Source organism: Elephantulus edwardii, unplaced genomic scaffold (assembly GCF_000299155.1).
Source record: "Elephantulus edwardii isolate Elephantulus edwardi_28Jun2011 unplaced genomic scaffold, EleEdw1.0 scaffold00046, whole genome shotgun sequence".
Taxonomy (NCBI): Eukaryota; Metazoa; Chordata; class Mammalia; order Macroscelidea; family Macroscelididae; genus Elephantulus; species Elephantulus edwardii.
In genome coordinates, this window is record NW_006399796.1 from 796,447 (window position 1) to 813,731 (window position 17,285).

The following is a 17,285-nucleotide window of genomic DNA, read 5'->3' on the forward strand; positions in this document are numbered from 1 at the left end:
TGAGTCGTGCTGCCAATTCAAAGGCATACAGATCAAATTCACCAGCTGTTCTGTGTAAGAAAGACGAGAAGACTCCTCCCTGTGCAATTCATAGCCTCTGAAAACCCACTGGAGGGTCACTATTGTTAGGTGTTCTTATTTGGGACTTGTTCAGTAACAAAGGTATTCTCTTAATTTAACTTAAAACAAGAGTATGTGCTCAGTAGCCAAGAACTTCAAGAAATAGAGCATTATTGTTACTTAAAATCAGCTTCCAACCCTTAGTCTGTGACTTTTTTTTTTGGTTTTTCTTTCATTATCAATTTGTTTTTCTCTTCTTCCTTATCTTTTGATTTGTATTTAGCTTCAGAAAACTAAAACTTAAATTCAAAATTTAATCCATTATGTTTAAAAATTTGTAATTTAGGAAGTAATTAAGACAACTTCAAAATCATTACTGTAAAGTCAAAACCAACTTAGAGCTGAGCCTCCAGTGGACTTTTGAAAACTGTAAATCACAAAGGAAGTGATTACACATGTTCCTCCCAAAGTGAAGCGGGTGAACTTGAATTTCCAGAGAGGCACTGCCTTTGGGTCAGCAGTACAACTCCATATGGACTATGTCACTCAAGTATAGAAATGGAAAAGTAATTTCTAAATATAATAATTCATCTACTCCATAGAGACTTGGTTTGTTTTTACTATATTTTCCCCTCTCAAAGAGTTAGATGTAGATTTCTTGAAACAGGACAAAAATTTGAAGCCATGATTATGTCAAAATATGTCAGAACCATATCTTGTTAAATAATCATTTATTTGACTTAGACTTAACTTTAATATGAAACAAAATTTTTGAGAGAGAGAATAGAAGCTGATCACTGCATTAATTGGTAAGAAGTAACAATTGCTAATGTAGTGAACTCTGGTGGCCTAGTGGTAAGGAGATGCGCTGTGAACTCAAAGGCATGTGGTTTGAATCCACATGCTGTTACCCAGGAAGAAGATAAGACAGTCTCTTCCCAGTTTACTGCCTCAGAAAACCCGCTGAGAGGTCAGTTACGTGTCGACTCTGACTTGACAGTAATAACAACAATATAAATATGAACAGATCTTATCAATATGGTGACATGAGGTGATAGTTGCTACTATGCTTCAGTTATTCCACTTAATTTTCACAACCGTATGAAGTAGATGTCATGCTTAGTCACAGTTTATAGATGAAGGAATTGAATCTAACCATTCCTATGATTCTACAATTAGTAGAGGATCTGCCTTTAAGGGCTTTCACAGACTTTGCTTCTCTCATTCACTGGGATTACTCCTTAAAGCAAATTTTTTGGTAAAAAAAAAATGAGAAGCAGCATAGAAGAAAGAAGATACTCACATACAACACTACTAGTATTTAGATCTTTTTAGTTCTAATATGGAACACACATTTTTGATAATCATTATGCAGTGATGTTTATATTTCTTATAAACTTTTTAAAAATTTCTTCAGGCTTGTCTACTAGTCATTTTGCATGGGCATTTCACTCAGTAGCAGAAGAAGAACTGCTGAACATGTTGCCACCAATGCAAAAAGATGATCCCACTTGGTCTGAGCTAAGAGCTATGGGTGTAGGGTGGTGGGTCCGGAATACCCGCAACTTACGCAGATGTATAGAAAGGGTAAGCATTTTTATGTTGGTGTAAAAATGAATGTTTTTTTGGGTATTTCTTTAAGTAGCATTCCAGTTTACTTTGCTGCTCCTTTTTTTTTAAAGACGGTGGGATGTTTTAAAATCATCTTTATATTTCCAAATGTTAGTTATATAATTTTTAAAATTCACATCTAGTCTTAAATTGCTCGTTAACACTTATATTTGGTTTTTACAAAATAATTTGTATGCATGTGTAGAAAAGTAAAATAAGGCAGAAGTAGTAGTGAAAAGCAGAAGCATTTTTATAATTTTACTTTTTGTATTTAGACACATACACACATGGAGCTCTGCTGGCATAGTGCATATCAAACTGTTAATGGAATGACTGACAGCTGGAGCCCACCAGCTGCTGCATAGTTGAAACATGGGCAGTTTGCTCCTTTAAAGATGTATAGCATTGGCAACTCAAAGGAGGGTCATCATGAGTCAGAAATTAACTAAATGCATTGTGTTTGGTATTTGATTTTTTTCCCTAAGTGTATGTGTATACACATTAATATTCTTATAATTTAAGAAGCGTATTGGTCATAAAAATCATGTAAGCCAGCCTTCTTTAGAGGGAAACACTTTTTTCACTTAAAAGTGTTACTGTTACATTTTTACTAATATTTTCTTCTTATAGGTAGCCAAAGCTGCATTTTATAGAAAAAATGATCCTTTAGATGCTGCCATTTTTTACCTTGCCATGAAAAAGAAAGCTGTGATTTGGGGATTATATAGGTAGGTGAGGAAACTATGTTTCAAAATGGAAAACTTTTTATTAAGTAGTCTAAATATATTAAGTAAAAATTTTATGTTCTTTTGATATTGTTTAAATTTTGATGAGAGATTTTATAAAGAAAACATTCAGCCATTTTCCAAAGTGGAAGAATCTTGATGAAATCCATTTGTTTGTAGTTGTATCAGTCAGAAGCTCATGTTTTTCCTTAGTGAAGGCAAATAGAATGAAACTCTGTCTTACATACTTTGAGCATGTTGACAAGGAGAGATCAGCCCATGAAAGAAGATAGTGTGCTGGGGAAGTGGAGAGTCAGGAAAGAAGAAAAACCCTCAATAAGATAAGTTGGCACAGTGACTATAACAATGAGCACAAGCATGTTGGAGATCATGAGGAAGGTGCAGGATAGAGTAAGGGTTCTGATCTGTTGTTCCTTGGGATATTATGAGTCATAGTAGACTTAGTAGTGCATAACAGTAGCAACAGCAGCGTCACGTTCCTAGAGTTCAAAAGTAATTTAAACGAAAAATTTACATCTGTGGTGGAGAATGAGATTGACTGATGGAGTACAGAACAGACATCTTTTCTTTGCCCTGTTGAGAACTCATGAACCAGGCTGTCTTTAAATTGCATCTATCTTGAGGGCCTTGATTCCATTGCTGAACCGACAACAGAATTTTTCTTTCTCTCATTCCTCTTAGCAAGACTTACTCAACATGGTTGCCATAGCTTGCTCATAATTTATTTTATGTTCAGCTCTAGGTTAGTATGTATGAACAGAAATCTTTAGGAGATTGTTCTGGTAACGAGAGAGTTCTTTAGGCTTAGTGAGAAGGAATTGGGCTATCAGCTGAAAGGCACATGGTTCAAATCAATAGGAGAAAGATGGGCAGTTTCCTCCGACATGATTAACTGCCTCTCGAGGGTCACCTATGAGTTGGTTCAGACTCAACAGTATGCAATGACAAGACTCTAGGTATCTTCCAAGTACCTAACACTCTAGGATCTTTGGTGACCTAGGGAGTAAGAAATTGAGCTGCAAACCCAAAGGCAGGGATTTCAAATACATCAGCTGCACCACAGGAGAAAAATTGGCCGTCTCCTCCCATGCAGTTTATATTGTCTGAAAAATAGCTGGAGAGTCAGCTATGAGTTAGTTGATTAATTTTGAAATTGCTAACTTCGTATTACTGATTTGCTATGGAAATACTGTGGTTTGTTGTTTGTTTTTCCCCCCATAGATCTCAAAAGGATGCCAAGATGACACAGTTTTTTGGGCACAATTTTGATGAAGATAGGTGGCGTAAAGCCGCTTTAAAAAATGCTTTTTCTTTGCTGGGCAAACAGCGATTTGAACATGCTGCAGCATTTTTTCTTTTAGCTGGTTGCCTCAGGGATGCAGTTGAGGTATGAATTAAATATTTTTCTATTTCCTCCCACTAGCATTATTAACAGCTTTTCCCTATGGCTTACACGTTAATATTTTTAATTCTAGCTTAATAGTTAATTATTAATAATTTAATTATAGCTGGAAATAATAGAGGGCTAAATACCTAAATGTATCTGATGTTTAATAATTATTTTTAATATTTGTCTTTTAACGTGAGTAATATTTGAACAGAGTTAAGGTTAACTATGTTGAGTTGGTTAATAGAAATAGGGAGTTGATCTGACTCTTCAAAATATTCATGAACAAGTTTTCTTGGGGTTTTTAGTGGTTTGTACAGTAAGTTTAAACAAATGTGAATTAATTTCTGCCTTTGACTTTGATGAAGTTTAAAAGAATTTTAACTGATTATTTCTTAGAAAATATGTTTAAAACATGTAAGATATTACAGCATTTCCTCGTTAAATTATCCTTTCAATCTGTTTCATTCAAGTGATTTAAAAAAAAAAAAAAGCCAACCTCTTTAACTTGTTTCCGTAGTCTGAAAAGGATGGAAAAGAAAGTTTCAAGAGTAAAACATAGGTTGTTTGAATTGGTCCTGTTAGGAGTTTCTACTATTTCCTTATTAGACTAATTCTTTTCTGCAAATACATATTTAGCACTAGCAAATGAATCACAAGTATTAACAAAAATATTGTCAAGTAGATTTACTCAAACAAGCAGTGTATGTTTTGTTATTTTCTTTGCTTCCTAATAGAGCTTTTTGTTCTTTTAGTTATTAGTGAGTCAATTTACTTTATCCTAAGACAAAAGAATCCTCTGTTTATAAATAAACTTTCTTCTTTTCCTTCTAAGGTATGTCTTGAGAAACTGAATGATATTCAGTTGGCTCTTGTAATAGCAAGACTATATGAGTCTGAGTTTGATACATCTTCAACATATAAATCTATATTACGTAAAAAAGTTTTGGGAATTGACTCTCTTGTCAGTGAAAACAGCATAAATACGCATTATGATCCTTTTCTTCGGAGTATGGCATATTGGATTTTGGAAGATTATGGCGGTGCTCTGGAAACATTAATAATGCCATCTATCCAAGATCATGGTAAGCTACATTTTGAAAATGTTAATCGTTAAGTTCTTTAGGAAAACTTGCTGGCTGTACAATACTGTTAGACTGTATGGTTTAATTAGAAACAGCTTTATACATATTACTGTTGGAATCGACGTATAGCTGACCCTCCAGCAGATTTTTAGTAGCAGTACATCTCATGGGGTCAAACTCATCATTGTTGAGTTGGGATTGACACATTGTTGGGTCTCCATTGAGTTTCTGAGGCTAGAAATTGCACAGGAGGAGATTGCCTATTTTTCTTCTGAGAAAAGGAGCTACTGGTAGATTTGAACCACTGGCGAGGCATTACAACTCCTCAGACACTGCACTGTCATAATTTCTTAATTTATACAAATAATAATTAAGAAACCAAAACCTTTAGCTTTTCTGTTTGGTTTTAGTTTTTTGTTTTTGTTTTTTTTTAAATTACATTGATTTTAATGAAAGTTTACGGAAAGGTTGGGTTTTCATTCATTTATTCATTATTGTACATTTTCATCCCTCCCCCCTTCCAGTCTATTTTGTAATGCACCTCTCATTCCAGATTATTGTCATACATGTAATGCTTAATCATACAGTCCTTTCAGACAGTTCTTCCTGTCATCTGTTCCAATGCAGTGTTCATTATCTATCCACCCTTATCCTATTCTCCCTCCAATCCTCCATGCCAGTCTTGTTTTGTAGCAGCAGTGTTATGCAGTATTGGTCCTTTTGTGATTGAGATATTTCACTCAGCATAAAGTCTTCCAGGCTCACCACATTGTACAGTGTTCTGCAAGCTCATTGTTTTTCCAGTGCTGTGGAATATTCCATTGTGTGAATATATCATAGTTTTTCTGTCCATTTGTTCACTCATGAGCACTTACTTGGGCTTCTTCCATCTCTTCACTATTTTGAATAACACAGAAATAAATATAAGTGCATGCATCTGTTTGAGTCACAGCTCTGGTTTTTTTAGAGTATATTCTCAGTAGTGTAATAGCTGGGTCAGATAGTATTTCAGTTTCCAACTTTTTGAAAAAGCGCCAGACTGCCTTCTGCAGTGGTTGTACCATTCTCACCAGCAGAGAATAAGAGTTCCAATCTTTCCACAAGCTCACCAGCATTTGTTGTTTGCTATCCCTGTTGAACTTTGGAGATGGTATCTCATGGTTGTTTTGCACTTTTCTGTTTTTATGAAATAGAATTCTTAAGTAAATGTACTATTAATCTTTGAATATAAATGTTTGCAGAACTACTAATATAAATCCATTTTTTTCTTTGATGGGAATATGAATGTTGGTCTTGTTCTTTTTACCATAAAAATATATTGAGTATAAATAGACATGTTACAATGATCTGAAACTTTCGTGCTAATTAAACCCTTGACACTATTGTTTATTTGAAGAGTGAGGTGTAGAAGATATTTTTGAAAATTTTAATTTGGTGAAAATACGCACAATAGAAACCCATTCATCAATTTCTACATATACAATGCAGTAACATTGATTACATTCTTCACATTTTGTCAGCATTCCTGTAATCTCTACCTTTATTATTTTATCACTTTAGGCTTGAAATCATTCTTCCCAACCCCTCAGTGCCTCTCTGTGCTTTAGAGTCATTGTTGGTAGTACTCACGGCAAACACTGTTTACTAATTTTGCTGAATTAGGGTTTAGTTTAAAGATGATATCAGAGGATAATTTCAGTTCATGGTTTAAATATTTTTCTCAGACAGATAGATTTAGGGGGTTCCTCCTGTCTCAATCCAAAAAGTTTAGAGTCTGTAAGAATTTGAAGCTGTCTTCCATGTTTTTTTCTCTTTTTTATTAATATTCATCTGTTGATTCCTTGAACAAAATAATGGTAGCTGATCACCATTTAGTTCTTCTGAGTTCATGGCTAAAGAGGCAGTTGTCCATGGGGGCCCTTAAACTTACAGTCCAGTTTCTTCTCCATTGTTGTTGTCTGACATCAGATTGGAACCAACTCATAGCTGACCCTCAGCAGGTTTTCAGAGGCAGTAAATTGAACAGCAGGAGATTGCCTATCCTTCTCTCCCAGAGCTGCTGGTAGATTGGAACCACGTGCCTTTGAGATTGTAGCACAGCTTCTTTTCACTCCATTGTTGTGTGCCATCAAATCTAAACTGACCCATAGTGGACCCTCCAGTAGGTTTCATAGGCAGTAAATCACACAGGAGGAAGTTGCCTGTCGTTCCCTTGCAGCATATAATGGATTCAAACTATGTGCTTTTGGGATTGCAGTGTAGCTTCTTAAAACCAGGGCACCAGAGCTCTCTAGAGGATGTTATTTTAATGTAACCTTTCCAGCTGTACTTCTGCTTTTTGTTTTAGGAATCCTCTTTGCTAAAGCTTTGTTAAAACCAGCGTAGATGAAACTCTTCATATGAATGAATATGAAAATGATAAGATTTGCTTTTCAACTACTTTTCTATGAAGTAGATTGTGTTTAGTAGCCGAGGCAATAGCTGTCATTATGTGGTATACTAATTGTGTAAAAAGAACTAGTTTATAACCTTTCATATGATATAATTTAATCAGGAAGTATCATGCATCTTAACTTCTTCTCTTACGAGGAACCCCTTGTGACTCGGTAGTTCATATCTATCTTCTAGCCATCAGAACTGGTGGTTTCCAAGTTGACCTTTGTGTGATAAAAGGGAAAAAAGAAAGGCCTTTTCTTGTCATTTTCTTTATACCTACAGATCCATGTTTATAGGTTAACATATGTTCATTTGTTTTCAAAGACATTGAAAACTGTCTTCTAGAGGAGAGTTGCAAAAGATAGTAGTATCTTGGGCCAGGATAAGAGGAATGGAGGCAGAGAGAAGTGGTTTGATTTAGGATAACATTTTAGTATTGGCTAGACAGAACTTGAATGAACATGAAATGTGAAGGAAAGAGGAGTTGATTATAACTTGAGGGTTTTCCAGTTAAGCAGCAAGTAAGTGAGATGGGGAAAGCTCAGGTAAGACCAAATTTTAGGAGATGCTGTTTTAAATAAAGATGACCCCTACAAAGGATCTGGAAGTAAAAATTTGCACATTATCTGCAAGTAGGGAGCGTTTGTGGCTCACTCAGTGTTGAGAAATTGTGCTGCCAACTAAAGGCACACAATTCAAATACACCAACTGCACCATAGGAGAAAGATGGGCCATCTCCTCCTGTGTAATTTAATGTCTCTGAAAATCTGTTGGATGGTCAGCTATGAGTTGGTTCATACTTGATGTACTTAACAGCAAGTAGACCATACTTAAAGCTGTAGGAATGTGTGAGTTTATCCAGAGAATATAGATGGAAAAGAAGTCAAGAACTGAACCCAAAGACACTGTTAGCATTTCAGAGATAGGGACTATGAGAAAAGCCTGACAAAGCTAAAAAGTGTCCCATGAAAGATAATATGACTTAAGAGTAAACAAACAGGTTTTCTAAAATATTCTTAGATAGTATTGTAATTTAAGTGGGAAAGCAGTGTTATCTATGTTAGAATATTTTATTATAAATTGTAGCTTTGTTCAATGCCACTGAGTCTAGAAAAGACCAGGTAGATAAATGTACCATAATTGAGGGGGAAAAATAAATCACTAAAATGTATATGCCGTATCAATATAATACAAATACCATTTAGCTCTTGAAGAATTGTTATTTGCTCACATGGTAAATTTACTTCCAGGTCAAGAAGCCATGTCGTCAGCCTGTAATCCTGCGGTTTTTAATTTCTACAATTTTCTAAGAACACATCCCCTTTTGCTGAGACGTCATTTTGGATCTTCTGATGTATTTTCCACACACATGAATTTAACAGGGAAAGGTGGACTGGCAGGAACAATTAATTTAAGTGAAAGAAGATTATTTTTTACCACTGCTAGTGCTCATTTAAAAGCTGGCTGTCCCATGTTGGCTTTGGAAGTATTATCAAAGATGCCTAAAGTCATAAAAAAGACAAAACTTTTTGGTAGGACATCTAGTTTTCTGGAAACTAGTAAAGACTTTTCTCCTTCTTCTCCATTAAAATTGGATACAAGAGAAGACAAGTCTGCTATTGATTGGTCACAGTCTCTGATGAATGGCTTTGAGTCTTCTTCAGAGGGCTCCTCAGAAAAACAATCAAATTCTACTCTTTCTTTTGACTGGAGCCAACCAAGTGTTGTATTTCAGGAAGACTCTTTAGAATTAAAATGGGACAGTGATAATGATGAAGAAAATGAGGATCTTCCTTTATCAATGAAGGAACTAAAACCTTTACAGAAGAAAATAGGTAAAAAATTAGATGAAACTAGTTCTAATTACACAGAATCTTTCAGCACACTAGATGAAAACGACATCCTAACTCCTTCAGAAGACACAATTGCCGTGCAGTTGAAATTTAGAGCATGTTTAAAGATTCTCACAGTAGAACTTCGTACTTTGTCGACTGGCTATGAAATAGATGGTGGAAAATTGCGTTACCAACTCTATCACTGGCTTGAAAAGGAAGTTATAGCTCTTCAGAGGGCTTGTGATTATTGTTCAGATGTTGAAGAATTACAGTCTGCAGTTGTTGAACATGGAGATGAATTTGTATTGAATGAAGATGCAGAAGATTTGCTTTGCCAAAATAAACTGAGAGAAAATTTTAAGGAAAAAAGGTGGTGGCTCCTAAAGTACCAGTCACTCTTGAGGATGTTTCTTAGTTACTGTATACTTCATGGGTCCCATGGTGGGGGTCTTGCATCTGTGAGGATGGAATTGATTTTACTTTTGCAAGAATCTCAGCAGGTATGTAACATTACACAGTGAATGTGTTCGTGGTATTTTTATACTGGCTTTTTGTTGGTTTTTATATGTTCAATTTCTTGATTATTTTTTTAATTTGCATTTTTAAGGAGCATTCCCTTTTGTATAGAGCTACATTTTGTCAATATGAAAAGTTGTATATTTATTGTGACTTAAGGACAGTTCCCTATTAGGGCTATGATCTTTGGAAATCATATTCTGGAAACTTTTATGAATACGTATGAGGCAGAGAGCTTCTGTTTCCTACAAGAAATGTTTTACATCACTTTTCAGTATTATGGAAGAATACTTATATTTTTGGACCTTTTTGGACCCTTTTCAACTCTAGCTTTCTGTTACTCTTAGTTTTTAAAATTTTTCTTTTAACGTTTTTCAAAAGTTGAATTATATAAGAAATGTTGAATTGCCTAAGTAATGATGTGTAAGCACAAATAACCTTTTTTTCCTCCTTTATTTTCAAGGAAACATCAGAAGCAATTTATCCTAGCCCTCTCTCAGAACAAACCTCAGTACCTCTCCTCTTTGCTTGTACAGCCAGTGCCAAGACAGTAGTTGCCAATCCATTATTGCACCTCAGTAATCTAACACATGATATTCTACATGCCATAGTAAGCTTGGATTCACCACCTCATCCTGATATCCAAAATAATAATGTAAGTATGCTTTGTATTGATCTTTCATTTACCTATACAGTTATAAAAATAAGATAAATGTCAAGGCTTTTTATTATCCATTTTAATATCAGGCTATATATGGTTTATATTGGTTCTAAGCAAAAGAAACTTCTATTAGTAGACGAGGCACATCATATATTTCTTATAATTAGTGTTGTTTTTGTTGTTGTTAGGTGTTGTTGATTTGAATGTGATTCATGGTGAGCCTATGAACAGATGACCTGAACCCTGTCTTATCTTGTGCCATCCTCATCATCTCTGACACACTTGAGCCCATCGCTGAAGTCACTATGTCAGTCCATATTTTAGGGGGTCTTCCTCTCTTTTGCTGATTCTCCCTCTTTCCAAGCATGTCCCGTTCCAAGGAATAGCCTTCCCTAGCTACATGTCTAAAGTATGATTGATGAAGCTACCCCATATTTACCTCCAAGGTGCACTCTGGCCACACATTTTCAAAGACATCTGATTGTTCTTTTGGCAGTCTACGGCATAGTCAATACTCTGATTTTAAATCAAAATACTAGTAATTTAGCCTTATTTAATCAAGATTAAGAAGTAAGAGTATTGACTGTCACATGGACTGCCAAAAGAACAAACAGATGTATCTTAGAAGAAGTACAAACAAGGTGTGCCTTAGAGGCAAGGATGGTATAACTTTGTCTCATATATTTTGAGCCTCTTTTCTAGAGGGGCCAGTCCTTGGGAAAAGGCATCATGCTGGAAAAGATAGTTAAGGAAAGAAACAGAGACCTTCAGTGAGATGGAATGACACCATGCCTGTGGCTATGGGTTTGAGTGTGAAAGAGATAGTGAGGATGGCACAGAATAGGGCAGGGCTCCAATCTGTTGTTCATAGGGGTGCTATAGTCAACTTGATAGCACCTAACAAAAGTAGTAGTATCTAGATACATGGAGGAAACCTTAACAGTTCATTTAACTGTGCTGCTGGTTTTAGAAAGATGCAAATGATGTGTTTTTAAATTGTTCATTGCTATTTAGTCAGAACCCACTCATTGCATATCTTCCAGCAGATATTTAGAGGCTGTCATTGCACAGGAGGACATTGCCCGTTTTTCTTCCCTGGAGTCACTGGTGGGTTTGAGCTGCTGGCCCTTGAGTTGGCAGCACAGCTCCCTACCTACTAGACCACCAGAGCTACTTATTTTATAGTTGTTTTTTAAATACATAATATATAAATAAGTTTTCATTTGTTACTATTAGAGCATTACCTGTTTTAAAAATAATGTTATTTTCAAAACAGAAGCTTTGTTAGACCTTTAGTCTAGGCAGTGCTCTGTGGACCTGCGAAATCAGACTCTTTGGTGTACTTAGTAAAAATTCATGTTCCTAAATTTACTCAGGTTTATTGAATTGGTCTGAGATTGAGACTAAGGCATACTTGTTTTTCTTAAGTTGTCAGGTGATTCTGGAGCATAGTTACTTATCTAGTTGATTATGTAATGAACTACAGTATGTTTTCTGTCTGTAATTATTCTTTTATCCATCATTTTACCATGTTTTATTTCATGTTTAGTGTCCTAACATCTTGAAATGTTTTGCTGTGTGACCATGTTCCTTTGATACCAGAGAAAGATGAAGGAGTCTCCTTCCATATAGATTTACAGCCTTGGAAACACTGTGGGGCAGTTCACCTCTGTCCTGGAGGGTTGCTCTGAGCTGTAATTGACTGGATTGGAGTGGCTTTGATGACTTATTTGACTGTCTTTGTCTCCTTCCATTTCTCTTTTACATTTTCTTATGATCCATCATTTGGTTCTCACCTGCTTTTCAGGCTCTGTTACTCCAGCTCAATTTTCTACATGTCTACTAATAGAATCTTCTACAATTTTCCTTTCTTAAAAAATCTTAACCCTTGAAATTTAAGTTTGCCATTTTTCCTTTATAACTTTTTTTTTTCAGAATTATTAAAATTCTTTTTATTCCATAGAAATATTTTGGGAGTTGTTTTTTTTAATTATTATTAAATTTTATTAGTTTTAGTGAACATTTACAGAGATTTTGGGTTTTCATTCATTCATTTTTGCAATATAGCTTTTTGTACTTTATTTGATACAGTTAGGGATTTCATTTCCTTCAGAATGTGCTTGTTCTAGTGAACTCTGTTCCACATAGAACTTTAATTATAGGATAATTCTGGTGAATCAGTTACCTTTTGTTGCTTAAGAAATATTCTGAAATACTAGTTTAAAACATTTCAATTTTTTAGCTAATTACTTATCTATTGACTTTATTTATTCTCCTTTGAGCTGGTGAGACTGACCTCCTATATCTTCTGTTTCATCTTTGGCCAACTAGTAGATCACATGAATACCAAGTGTCCTGGAATGGCCTCCCTTACATGCCTGGTGGATAGCAGAACATTAGCAGGTCCAGAAAAGTCTATTTTATATGCCTCATCCTCTAGAGAACAACCTGAAGGGTTTTTTACATATTAATTGCGGGGGTATGAAAAATAGCAAGAGTAGATTTTTTTGTTGAGTCATTGGGGTTTTCAACGTACACTATCATGTCATTTGTGTGTATTGACCACTTGCGTGTTTCACCACTTCTTTGCCAATTTGGATACCTCTTCCTTCTTTTGCCTTATTGACCTAGCCAGAACTTCAAATGCAATATTGAATAGGAATGGTGATAGTTGGCAGACTTGCCTCATCTTGTTCTCAAGGGGAATGTCTTTACTCTATCTCCACTGAAAATTATGTTGGTTCTTGATTTTGCATGTATACATTTGTTGAGAAGATTCCCCTATCATCCTGTTGCTGAGTGTTTTAATCAGGAAGGGGTGCTGGATTTTGTCAAAGGCTTTTTCTGCATCAGGTGGTTCTTGTCCTTTGCTTTAGTAATGTGATGAATTGCATTAGTTGTTTTTCTTATATTGAACTATCCCTGCATTCCTATTATGAATCCCACTTGATCATAATGAATTGTTTTACTATTCTATTAACTATTTTGTTGGCCCAGATTTTGTCAAGACTTTTTTATCTATATTCATGAGAAATAGTGGTCTACAGTTTTGTGGGGTTTTTCTTGGGGTTTTGTGTGTGCGTGTGATGTCCTTGGTTTTGTTTAGAGGAGTTATGCTTGCTTCGTAGAATGATCATTTCTTCAAGATTTCAAATGTATTGGAGTGTAGCTTTTCAGATTATTCTGATATTACTGATTTAAGGCTGGTTCTGTTGTGTTGTCACCCCTTCAATTTCTTATTTGTCTCTTTTCTTGCATTAAATTTACCAGTTTTTGTGTATTTTATTAACCCTTTCGAAAGAACCAGCTCCTGGTTTTACTGATGGGTTCAGTTGCTCTTCTGTCCCATTGATTTCAGCCCTTATTTTGATAATTGCCTTTACTCTAGAGACTGTGGGATTATATTATTCTTTTTATTCTGTCTTTTTATTATATGTTTCTGTTTGCTAAAGGTGTTAAGTAATTTTTCTCCTTTCCTGTTTTTATGTGTTTGCTTATTACTATGAACTGACTCCCAAAGACTACCTTAGCTATATTTGAGAGGTTTTAATATGATGTGTTTTCATTTTAAGAAACTTTTTAATTTCAGTTTTTATTTCTTCTGTAAGTCAGTAGTGCTCAAGCAAAGTTTTATTTAGCTTCCCATACGGATGTTGTTTTTTCCTTTACCTTGACAGTTTTTTCCTTTTTCTTGTTAATGTCTATCTTAATAGTGTTGTGGTCCAAGAAGATACTTTTTATTATTTCATTGCTTTTGAATTTATTAAGACTTGCTTGATGTCCTACTATGAGCTCAATTCTAGAGAATTTATAAGGTACACTTCAGAAGAAAGTAAATTTTTAGTTGGGTAAAGTACACTGAATTCATCTGTGAGGTCATGTTGGCTAGTATAGTTTTGTTGTTCTGCATTTTGGATGAATTTCTTTTGAGTTGACCTGTCCTTTTTAGAGAGTGGTATGTTAATGTCTCCTACTACAGTTGTGGTTCTATTTGATTTTTCAAATCTGTTGACCATTTATTGTATTTTTCAAGACTACATTTGGTATATAGATGCTAGCCAAAGTTATGTCTTCTTAATTAATTACACCTTTAATCATCGTGCAGTGTGCCCTTCCTTATCTTTTGTGGTGGTTTTCATTCTAATGTTTATTTTATTTCATTCTAAAGCGTATTTAGTATTATTTAGTAAAGATTAGTATTGTCACTCCTGCTTTTTTGATGGATGCCATTTCCTTGGTGTATTTTTTCCCAGCTTTTGATTTTTAGTTTATCTTTTTCCTCATTTCTTAGATATGTCTCTTGTAGGGAGCATACTGATGGACTTAGGGGTTTTTATATCCACTATGCTACATTTTCCTCTTAATTGGCTCATTTAAGCCATTCACATTATGTGTGATTATTGACAGGCTTATTTTTATGTTTGCAGTTTTGATGTGTTTCTCTCTCTGTTGTTGCTAGTTACTTTGGTCATTCAATTTTCGTTTGCTACCTCTATATTAAGGACTTCCTTAACATTTCTTGTGGACTTGGCTTTGTTTTCAAGAATTCCTTATGTTACCCTTTGTGCTGCCACTTTCTTTCTGCTTGTTCAGCTTCGAAAAGTCTATAGGGTCCATGGTGCCCAGCCAGAATGGTATGATCTTGAAGTCCCACTTCCACAAAGACCTGCAGCGACACATGGCCACGTGTTTCAATCAGCTGGCAGGAAGGTCCACAGACATAAGGCCTGCCAGGCAAAAGCGTGCCACTCTGCCCCACACCCCACTTTCAGCCCATCCTGCATTGCCACGTGGTGCAGACTCACACCAAAGTGAAAGCTCCCTGGAGCTTCAGCTTGGAAGAGCTCAGGGTAGCCAGCATCCACAAGAAGGTGTCTCAGACCATTGGAATCTCTGTGGACCCATGGAGGAGGAATAAGTCCACTGAGTCCTTCAGGCCAACATGCAGCAGCTGAAGGAATATCGCTCCAATCTCATCCTCTTCCCACAGAAGACTTCTGCCCCCAAGAAAGGAGACAGTTCTGCTGTGGAACTCAAACTGGCCACTCACCTTGTGGGACTTGTGATATTTATCCAGAATGTCTACAATGAGAAAGCACGGGTGATCATACAGAAATAGAATCACATTAATGCCTTTGCTAGTTTCCACCTGGCCAAGGATCCTAGCCAAGAAGGCCAAGGAGGCTGCAGAACAGGGCATGGAGAAGAAATAGTAGGCTGTTTCTAGGGAACTCTAATAAAAGCCTTGAAGGTACCCCCCCGAAAAAAAAAAAAAACCAAACAAAAAAAAAAGCAAAAAACAACCAACCAACCAACTTCCTTGTGTTCTTGTTTTTTTGGCAAATGACCTTCCTAAATTACCCCTTATTTTAATGGATAGCTTTTCTAGGTCCAGGGTCCTTGGCTGGCAACTGTTTTCTTATAGCTTTCTGTATCTATCATTCCATTATTTTCTTTCATTATTGGTTTCTCCTGGGTAATCAGAGCTTAATCTAATTAGTTCTCCTTTGTATGTCCTCTTTGTTTTTCTCCCACTGCTGTTAGTACTCTGTCTTTATCTTTGATTTTTGAGCATTTGACTTTATATGTTGTGATGTGTGCTGGTTTGATTTGTTGTTGGTGTTTGTTTTTTTTTCTTTGGGGGCCTACTCTGGAGTCTGGTGCTTCTTGAATGTGGATTTTTTTCATTTTTCATGATACCTGGGAAATTTTCTTCTAGTTGTTGTTATGTGCTATTAAATCACCTACGACTCATAGTGACCCCTGTGTGCAATAGCACTGAACCTCGCTTGCCCTATCCTAAGCTAGTCACACTGACTTCAACACACCTACCCCTATTACCCCAGTCACACTGTCCATCTCATCCCAGATCTTCTCTCGTGCTGTTTCTTCACTCTTCTAAATATGATGTCCCTATCCAAAGACCAATCCCTTCTGCCATGTGCCCAGAGTATGTGAGACAGAGCTTCAAAATGCTAGCCTCCAGGTAAAAAGTTCGTTTCATGCTCTCCAAGACAGAACCGTTTGTTTTGTTGGTGGTCCATGGTATATTTAATGCTTTTCTCCAGCACCACAACCCAAATACATCAATTCTTCTGTCATCCTTAGTCATTGTCCAGCTCTCTGATTCATAGCAAGTAATTGTGAAGATCATGGTCTGATCAGGTACATCTTAATCTCTACACTGACATCATTGCTGTTTAGCACTTTAGAAAATATTCTGACAGCAGACTTCGCTAATGCAGTTTGGTCTTTTGATTTCTTGACTGCTGGTGCCAATAGTGTTGATTGTGGAGCTGAGCAAGTTGAAATTGTTAACACCTCACTCTCTGTCTGTCATGGTGCTGCCAGTTAGCCCAGTGGTGAGAATCTTTGTCTCCTTGATGTTTAACTTTAATCCATATTGAAGACTACAGTTTGTGATCTTTTGCAGCAAACACTTCAGGTCCTCCTCTGTTTCAGCCCCAAGGTGGTATCATCTGCATAACGCAGGCTGTTGTTTTCTTCTAGTACTTCTATCATAATTTTCTCAGTGCTTTCCCTCCCACTTTCCTGATTTGGAATTCTGATCACACGTGTATTGTTTTTGATGTTATCCCACTTGATTTTGATGTTTCCTTCCTTTTCCTTCTATCTTCTCTTTATATCCTTACAGATTCTTGTCTTATAGCTCACTTTCTCTCTCTTCTATCCTGCTTTTTGGTCCCTCCAGCAAATTGAAAACTTCTGCCATTTCACTGTTAATATTCTGGAATGCATGTTTATGCATACTCTGTTGTTGGCGTCTTCTCTGACTTTTGATTAGTTGTTGGTTTTTTTAAATTCTTGTCCTCTTTACTTATGGTTTCAACTATTTCTTCCCAGAATTTGTAACTTCTTATACCTCTTTATGATTTCAGTTCTTTCTTGTGAAAAGAAACCTTCAGTAGCAGTTTATGTAAGTCCACA

At 36.0% G+C, this 17,285-nt stretch overlaps 1 protein-coding gene and 1 pseudogene across 1 annotated transcript in view; both read left to right on the plus strand.

Annotated features, from left to right (window-relative positions):
- Window positions 1–17,285, plus strand: part of DMXL1 (Dmx-like 1) — a 207,688-nt gene that overhangs the window by 82,761 nt on the left and 107,642 nt on the right. The window contains exons 20-25 of the mRNA XM_006885987.1: window positions 1,478–1,647; window positions 2,302–2,399; window positions 3,639–3,804; window positions 4,640–4,889; window positions 8,576–9,660; window positions 10,140–10,331. Of these exons, the coding sequence (XP_006886049.1) occupies window positions 1,478–1,647; window positions 2,302–2,399; window positions 3,639–3,804; window positions 4,640–4,889; window positions 8,576–9,660; window positions 10,140–10,331 (1,961 nt within the window). The remainder of the gene's footprint in view (window positions 1–1,477; window positions 1,648–2,301; window positions 2,400–3,638; window positions 3,805–4,639; window positions 4,890–8,575; window positions 9,661–10,139; window positions 10,332–17,285) is intronic.
- On the plus strand, window positions 14,953–15,550 carry LOC102873611 (annotated as a pseudogene).